We start from the raw sequence: 8,812 nt of genomic DNA on the forward strand, positions 1-8,812 counted from the left end.
ACCAGTCCAATAACATGTCAAGACGAGATTTGGATGACTCAAGAAATTTCTGATTTAGCAGTTAGTGTAGTTTATGGATGTCTTTTTTTATTTTATACTGTATCTAGTAAACTGAATCCAGGTTAAATGTTTTGTTTTTCTACAGTCGATATATAAAAGAAAATGTAACTTCATTATACGCGGTTACAAGTCCATGCATGGTTAATAATATAACATCAGGCAACACTTCTTACATCCATATTCGCCATTGTAGATGTAATAACTTATTCCATTAAGCAACAAGTGTATATGTAAATGGAACTGCACACTTATTTTGAACTAGTTAATCAATAGCTATCGCCCAGTTTTATTGTTATCAACACGCTGTTTTCATCAGAATATAATGGAAATACTACATCAGTAGAACATGCTTTACCATTGTAGTTGTAAGGAAATTATTGTGTTTTCGCCTCCTTATAAAGACAAGTGTTACATCAATATTTACACTTTACAACTGGCTACAGGTCCACACATATATATGTAATGATTTTTACACACGACGAAAGGCCTACACATACATAGTAGCACATTCGTCTACAAGTCTTGGTACACGTAATGATACATTATATCTACAGATATAATTTGAGATCCTACATATGCATAACGTTATGTTTCATCAGACTGCTAATCAAAATATAAAAAATCACGCATTTCTCCAAGCCGAATGTTTACAAATAGCCAGCCCCTCCTCATCTCGCCACCTTACAGACTATCTCAATACATGTATTAGTTATAGTTTTATCATGATTGAAGCTATTAATTACAGGTCGAAATCACTGGGAAAGTACATGAATCCATTAGTATGAAGAAAAGATTGGCTAAATCATCTGATCGTGCAAACATCTTATATATATCGGTAGCAGTAAAAATTGTAATCTCCTTTTCTCCTACATGACCTCTATATCACGCAGGTTGACCTAGTGGAGAGAAATATGTATAATAATCTCTCTTTCTATCGCTTGACTTCGATGCCACAACTTACTTTGACAACTTACTCGAGTGGATTGGATTTATTGCAATTCCTGTTTCCCATGTTTGACCTCTTTATCCCTCATGTTGACCTTCTTGAGTGCAGCAGAGGACATATTGTAGTCACTCCTTCTGCCCTACCTCTATACCACTCAGGTTGACCCCCCTACTTGAGTGGAGGAGGTTATGTATAAATATATATATATATATAAATGATATAATTCATTCTGTCTCCTGCTTATTGTTATTGTTGTGGTGAATCATTTATTCTCAGGAAAGTGCTTTCTCTTTGCAGATCATGGGAGGAGACCAACTGCAAGAAATTGCTAATGGATGCATGCCTTAAATCAAGTAAGTCGTTAAATTTGTATGACTTCCGTGTTTTTGTAGCAAATAAAGATAATAAATATAATACGTCGTTTACTCCTCTTAAGAAAAAAAAAGCCTCATTAAACTAAAACAAACACACATAAACTAAACAGTGGAAAATAAAATTTTATGTGAGAAAGTATTATAAATTCAAAGCACGTAATTGATCTTTGACGCAAAGTCACATTGGAATGTCTGCTGTGTCTACAGTGGGGAATCGAACCCCGGATTTTTACATTGTAAGCCCGTAAACTAACCGCTGACCCACTGTTTCAGTGTAGAAGAGAAACGTTAATTTCATGTTCGAAACATGTTTTTTTTTAAACTCATTATTCTGTAAAATAACAAGAGAATTGTTGAAAAATGATAAAGAAACATTTAAAAATGATTCGTTTCCGAAACATGCTTTAATTGTTTGTTACGGTGAATATAAAATTTTATTTCAGTGTAGTTTTAGCGATTTTCTATTAATAGTTCGTGATTTATCTCGTTTAAAAATTATATATATATGTCTGCGGACTTACAACGCTAAAATCCGGGTTTCGATACCCGTGGTGGGCAGAGCACAGATAGCCCATTGTGTAGCTTTGTGCTTAATTACAAACATACAATATATATATGTATATATTTTATTTTTAGGATTGCCTTCTTCATGATGTTATTTCTGAAATGCGTTGAATATTGAATATGTGTTTCGAATTATGATTCTAAGGTAATTTGTCTTCTGAAATATATTCTGAAATTATTAAAATATTTTAAGATACAAGAAAATTATTTGTATTCATTTCTGCTTTACCATACAGCGCATTGTCTTTTGAGACGTGCGAAACTTTCAGGTACGAGGTTAATATATATGCAACACTGATAACATTGATAAAAGGAAACATCGGCTCATGTAGATCTTGAAAGTCGAGTTGTTCAAAACTTGAAAATAGCTGCTTCAGTAGATATTTCTTTTGCAACATCTCAACCAACAATTGGTCCAGTTATCAATGCTATTTTCAAGTTTTGAACAACTCGACTTTCAAGATCTACTTATCTACATGTGCCGATGTTTCCGTTTATCAACGTTATATTTTAAGATCTGTGCAAGAACTCAACTAACAGATGTTTCCGCATATAAAAGCTATCTTCAAGTTTTGTACAACGAAAAACCTTTTCAAGGATTTACGACTATAAGATAGGGGGGTTTGATTCAGACTGACAAACTCCTGGACTTTATTAAAAATTACACCGTTTCGTTACTGCGACAGACCTCTCCGCATACTCGCTGTTCTAATAATTTAATTTATATTCTAGATCTTCGTATGTTTTATAGTATTTGAATGAAAACAAGATGAATGATTCAGGTAGTTTCTCTCTCTCCCCGAGGGCCTGGCATAGCTTGGTTGTTAGGGTTCTCTATTTAAGATCTACGGATCGCGGGATCAAAACCCGGCGCCTAACATGATCGTCCTTTCGGCCGTAGAAGCATTATAATATGACGGTCAATCTTACTATTCGTTGGTAAAGAGTAGCCCAACGATTTAGCGTGGGCGCTGTCGGCCGGTTACCTCTCCTATGGTTGGCAGTTCAAAATTAGGGACGGTGGCATATAGCCTTATTTACTTTGCTTTTGTTTGTTTTTGGTTAAACACAAAACTACGCAACAGGATATCTGTGCTGTGCTCACTGCGAGTATTGAAACCCAATGTTTAGCATTATAAGCCCTCAGGTCTCCCGGTTTAACAGTGGTAAGTTTACGGACTTACAACACTAAAATCCGGGGCTCGATTCTCCACGGTGGAAACAGAAGAGAGCCCAGTGTGGCTTTACTCTAAGACAAACAAACAAACATAAGCCCTCAGGATTTCTGCTGGGCCAACTGGGCGCCGGTAGCTTTGCCAGAAACAAATAAACAAACAAATTATCTGGTTTCATATTATTTAAAATTTATACAAGAGCTGTGATCAGATACTGACAAAGGATGCCAGGAATTATGTTTTAAATGACGAGATTTTAAATGACTATCAAATCTCTATGTGCATAAAAATTACGAGGTTAAATACAGATGAAAGAAAAAAAACATATTATCTTACTAAGAACTTTCAAAGAACGCTGCCTTATTAACGATATTAATAAACCTAGAAGTTTTGAAAAGTCTATTTAAGTCTTGATGATTCACTCTTCAAACAACATGAGATACTTATTGTAAATCTTTGCAATAAAATACACAACTCAAGACATTTTAAAGCAAACATGAAACGAATATTCAACGGAGCCTGGATCTACATCAATGGTTTAGGAAGAAGCTGCAAACTAGGGGTGCTTGGCTAGACATGCAGATTTTACAATGAGAAATTCCCGTGCTGCTAATGGCAGCTTAGTCTAAGGGGGTCTGGGGGTATGGCCCCTAGAAAATTAATAAAATAATATAATTTACAGTTCCTATATAGGTCAAATATGTAAAAGTGGGGTTGCTACATCACTTCCAGTTTCGACGCCTCTGTACATTCTATAAAGAGTGACAGCTTCAAGTTTATAATAGCAAACATGAAATGTAATTCTTAGAATATCATATCTAAGAAGTCTTCAGAACTCCAGAAATTTCGACCGAATTGCTTCAAGAATATAAATTTGACTCTCAAAAACAAACATTTTAACAACTACACCTTCTGGTTCACACAAAATGTAGCAATCAGTAAAAACAAAAGTATCCAAAAACTCAAACTTTTGTTTTTCAAAACTATGTAATTTTGTTGTGTTTGAAGAAAACGATAAGTTAATCACACTCTCTCGATAGTTAAAGTTTTATAACTAGTATTCAGTAAAACTTCTGTTACAAATAGAGCACAACTACCTCATTGATGCTTCATACAAAATACTGATATTTTTCTTGTGTGGTTAATGTTTGGCTTTCTCTATTTCCGTATAAGACCTCATAACCTTAATAATATCCATATCAATATTTGTGAAGTCAAGCCATGGTTGCGAGTGTTCCACTGGCCTCTTTTTTACCTCCAGGTATCGCTTCACCACATCACTGCATGTTTGGGGTCATTGTCTTACAGGAAAAGTCCCTACATAACAGGTCATGTTTCTAAGGAAACTATTTGCTTGTACCTGTCAGCAGTTATGGTGCAATCAATTTTTGTGTGAATTTCCAACAATACTGACTGAAATACAAACTATAATTGTAACGTTTAGAGACAGCTTGAATGTATGTTTTGTCATCTTAAGTTGTTTGTCGTGTGTGTTTGATCGGTTGTTAGGGATAATTTTGAATTTATTTTCATTGAAGAGGATGTCATTTATTTTGTCAATGCATTCTGTATTATTTCTAATTACACGTGTATTGTCTTTATGAGCTTTTAGAATTGTAATGTTAGTGTGCTTCTTCAGGTTATAGAAGCATTTGTTCTCATTGTTTGAGAGGTTATTTTTCAGTTTACGGTTTGGATTAACAAGGTTAATTGTCTTGCTAGAGAATTCTTTAAAAATAGTTGTGTAAAATACAGTTTTGGGGAAGTTCAGGAAATTATATTTTGTTGTAGTTACGTGTAATAAAAGTTTAGAGATTGAATTATTCGATTTCTTCCTGCAGGTGACGTTTTGTTCTTTTATGAAATAGGTCACTAGTCTTCTGGGTATATCTTCTAGATAAGTGTGACTCTAGGCAAAGAACTGTTCCGTAAATGATGGCTGAGTTGAGTGGTCTGTTAGATCTGTTGATAACAATGTAGTTGGTGCTTCAGTGTTGTGCTGTACTTCAAGTTGTCGTAGTTTCCTTAGTTCATCTAGTGTTTGTTGTACATAGACTGCTGTTGATGTAACACTCGGTTTTTTTTCTTTGGTTAGCGCGTTGTATATTTCCGTAACCGCCCCCCAGTGGCACAGCGGTATGTCTGCGGACTTACAACGCTAGAAACCTGGTTTCGATATCCGTGGTGGGTAGAGCACAGATAGCCCATTGTGTAACTTTGGGCTTAATTACAAACAAATAAACAAATTTCCATAACCATCTGGTTTGAGGTAGCAGGCTAGATGAGAGTTTAATTTCTGTTTAAGTTTTTTAAAGTAGTCTAATTTTTGATATTTAGAATTCAAGGTTGCTTTTAAGTGTTTTTCAGTATGTTTTGAATAATACCCGAAAATGTTTAATGTTTTAAATAATTTAACTTTCACAAATTTTGGAATAACTGTTCATAGTGGCGCTGTTTGACGAAAGAAATATAATTTCTCTATTTGACGATTTTAGATTTAAGGACGAAGTATAGAGATAGTTGGAAGGTGTGACTAGTATATGGTGTTGAACCAGTGAGGTAACATGCTTGGCAAGATATACGTAAGATAAAGTAGACGAAAGTCTAGATTTAAACAACTTTGAGTGATTGCCGTGACGAATTCAAATTCGATGACGAAAAGTTTAGAGACGATTTGAATGAGTAACAACGAACATTTTATTGCAAGTTAAACATAGTAATAAGTGTACAACTTTTCGATAAGATTTTGTCATCATCAGGACATTCAAGCCGTCTCTAAACTGTACTAATCTCAAATTGGGTTCCTCGTCATCATATTGGAAGACCATACTTAAATTGAATCCCAGTTTACTTCACTGTGGGTGTTGTACATTGATCGAACAAACCACCAATATCCTTGATTGTTGCTAGATAATTTAAATATAGATACATCTGTAAAGAGCACCTCTCCTCCAGCTTTGCTCATTCCATTATTTGAAGTCTGGTATTCTTTCACCGTTTTGGTTTGGTTATCTTTCCTAAGCAGCGGTTTCTAAGAAGCTACATACCCATTGAAGCCGCTTCGTGCTAATGTGCATCTTACAGTTCTAGAGGTCGTTGTGAAGCCGCTTCGTGCTAATGTGTATCTTACAGTTCCAGAAGTCGTTGTGAAGCGCTTCGTGCTAATGTGTATCTTACAGTTCTATAGATAGTTGTGGAAGAGGTTTTTTTTTTTCAAGTGTCGTGGAAGAAGTTAAACATCAATCAGAAAGATTTGCTGACTATTATTGGAGTTTGGATATAATGCTAAGGAGTTTCAGACAGAATAAGAAAAATCTATATTTTTTCTTTTCTGAATCCTAACTAATTTACATCAGTGTAAGCTCTGTCTCTTTGTCTGTAATTCAGTAGTATAGTTAATTTTGGTGTTTTTTTGTTGTTGCTTCTTTTGAAAGATATTCCAACTTCCGTGCTGCCTTTCGAACTATTTTATTCATCGTTGATCCTATTAAGCCTGATGGCTGTGTTTGCGTACTTTTACTCGATACCATAAATTCCATTGTAATAAAGTTCTGTGAAGGATAACAAGGTCAACCTTAGTTCACATGTAATGACCGAAATAGTCATGAATTTCACCCATCCACTAACATAGAATATATCTTTACTTAGATATATCAACGCAGCATCCTTCTAATTATCCATACAGTTTATGCGTGTAATTAATCGCAACCGTGTTGACCGATTGTCCTATCTGTGCTTTAGCAAAACCCAATTTTTAGCGTTTAGACTTACCACTGAGCTACCAGGGGGCGGTCACAGACTATGGTCTATTCAAAAGGCAATACAAGACTTGAAGAATATGCAGCATTGGTGCTAGTGATTTATTTTTCTGAGTTATTCAGCGCACAAGTTGTTTAAAATACTAAGAATGGATCTGAATAATCAGATTACAACGTTTTTCTTCGAAAAAACCTTTACTGGTCTAAGCACCCGTTTTAACAGCTTGAAACAATATTCTTTCAAACGAACACTAGCAATTAACCTCCTTAATAGAACTTACAACATTTGTTCAATTATACCTTGAAAGTAATGGTTATCGTTACATTTTATTGAGAGCATAACTCATAATTTTGTTTTTGTTTGTTGTTAAGCACAAAGCAATACCACGAGTTATCTGTGCTTTGCACGCCGCGAGTATCGAAACCAGATTTTAGCGTGAAAAGCTCTCAGACTTACCGCTGAGCCTTTGGAAGGGAATAATTTTGTTACAGATAAAGTAACATAAGCTAAAACCCACACATACAGCTTTAAAATTTTCGTTACTTCTTGATGTTAATTTTTTAGGAAATGTTATAACAGAATTTTACTCACAAATAAAACAACGCTTCTTCTTTAAAACTAAAGACCTTCTACCACCTACTCTTCTATGCTCATGGTTCATCTACAAATACACTTATGGGACTATAACGCCACCTATCTTGGCAAAAAACAAACAAACAAAAAAACGTCAATTAAACATCAGTGCCTAAGTCATACATGAGTTTCAAACAGGACCGGTCCTGTCAAATTAATAGTTACCCTTTATTTATTGATAATTTCAAAATTCTAAGATTAGGATTATCAGACTACGAGCTTCAGATTAAATAAAGTTTATGTATTTAAAATGAACATTCCAGCCTAAATAATAACCTCAGTTCCTTTAACTCTCCTCATTTTGATTATTACATTTTATTAACTTGTGTCTTTAACCTTTGCAACATGATTTATTTCTCTCTCTCTATATATATGTTTTGTGTACATTTTTCTCCATATTCTTGTATTGCTTATATACATATTACCTATCTATGTTGTATGTAAACATTTTGATCGTTGATGATGGAATGTGTACGTTCGTGGATAAAACATGTTTCGTTTTACCGTGGTGCTCTTGTTTTTAATTAAATATGAGGAGGGATGGAATTTCCTGATACTGTTACAACTCAGGTGATAAGGAGCGAATCGAATGGGAGATTTGGCTTGATATTTATACTTAGTGTTTTGGCTAAAGATTGCACATAGAATACTGGCTGAACTATGTAACCTGTGAACTTGTGAAATGTCTTGTATTTCCATAGTTCTGTTTGTTGCTCCTGATTTAAGCTTGGCCGCAATGACTATTAACTAACCTGTTTTTAACACATCTCTCAGTGACAATACTAGGGTCAATCAAATTAACTCTGGTGTTATGTTTTAGAACAAATTCATGGGAATCCAAAATGTACTACCGGAGCTAAATTGTTTTTTAATATTTCCCATTTGACGCAAATGACTAAGCTCCAAATTAAAATATATTCTGCCAAAGCCTGACAGTAAAACGTGGTATCTCAGTTGAGGGAAGGACAGTTGTGGAAATGCCCCTGTATTTGTGATTGTTATACCTGGTTAAATATTTATGGAGAAGAAATGGAACAAATAACGGAAACAAAATTGATTGGAACTGAAATACCTTACGCACAATATCTAATATTGCTGCACAGATTTTGTTTGTTTGTTTGTTTGAATTTATGCACAAAGCTACACAATGGGCTATCTGTGCTCTGGGCCCTCCAGTGGCACAGCGGTATGTCCGCGGACTTACAACACTAGAAACCGGGTTTCGATACCCGTGGTGGGCAGAACACAGATAGCCCATTGTGTAGCTTTGTGCATAAATTCAAACAAACAAACAAACAAAC

At 34.9% G+C, this 8,812-nt stretch overlaps 1 protein-coding gene across 2 annotated transcripts in view; it reads left to right on the forward strand.

Moving 5' to 3' along the window:
* The first annotated feature begins 1,326 nt into the window (after nt 1-1,326).
* LOC106473344 (homogentisate 1,2-dioxygenase-like) overlaps nt 1,327-8,812 on the forward strand; it is a 50,354-nt gene continuing 42,868 nt past the window's right edge. For both annotated transcript variants that reach the window (XM_013934025.2, XM_022401792.1), the window contains exon 1: nt 1,327-1,359. In XM_013934025.2, coding sequence (XP_013789479.2) covers nt 1,342-1,359 — 18 coding nt within the window. In that variant the 5' untranslated portion in view covers nt 1,327-1,341. The remainder of the gene's footprint in view (nt 1,360-8,812) is intronic.

Source organism: Limulus polyphemus, unplaced genomic scaffold (genome assembly GCF_000517525.1).
Source record: "Limulus polyphemus unplaced genomic scaffold, Limulus_polyphemus-2.1.2 Scaffold6098, whole genome shotgun sequence".
Lineage (NCBI taxonomy): Eukaryota > Metazoa > Arthropoda > Merostomata > Xiphosura > Limulidae > Limulus > Limulus polyphemus.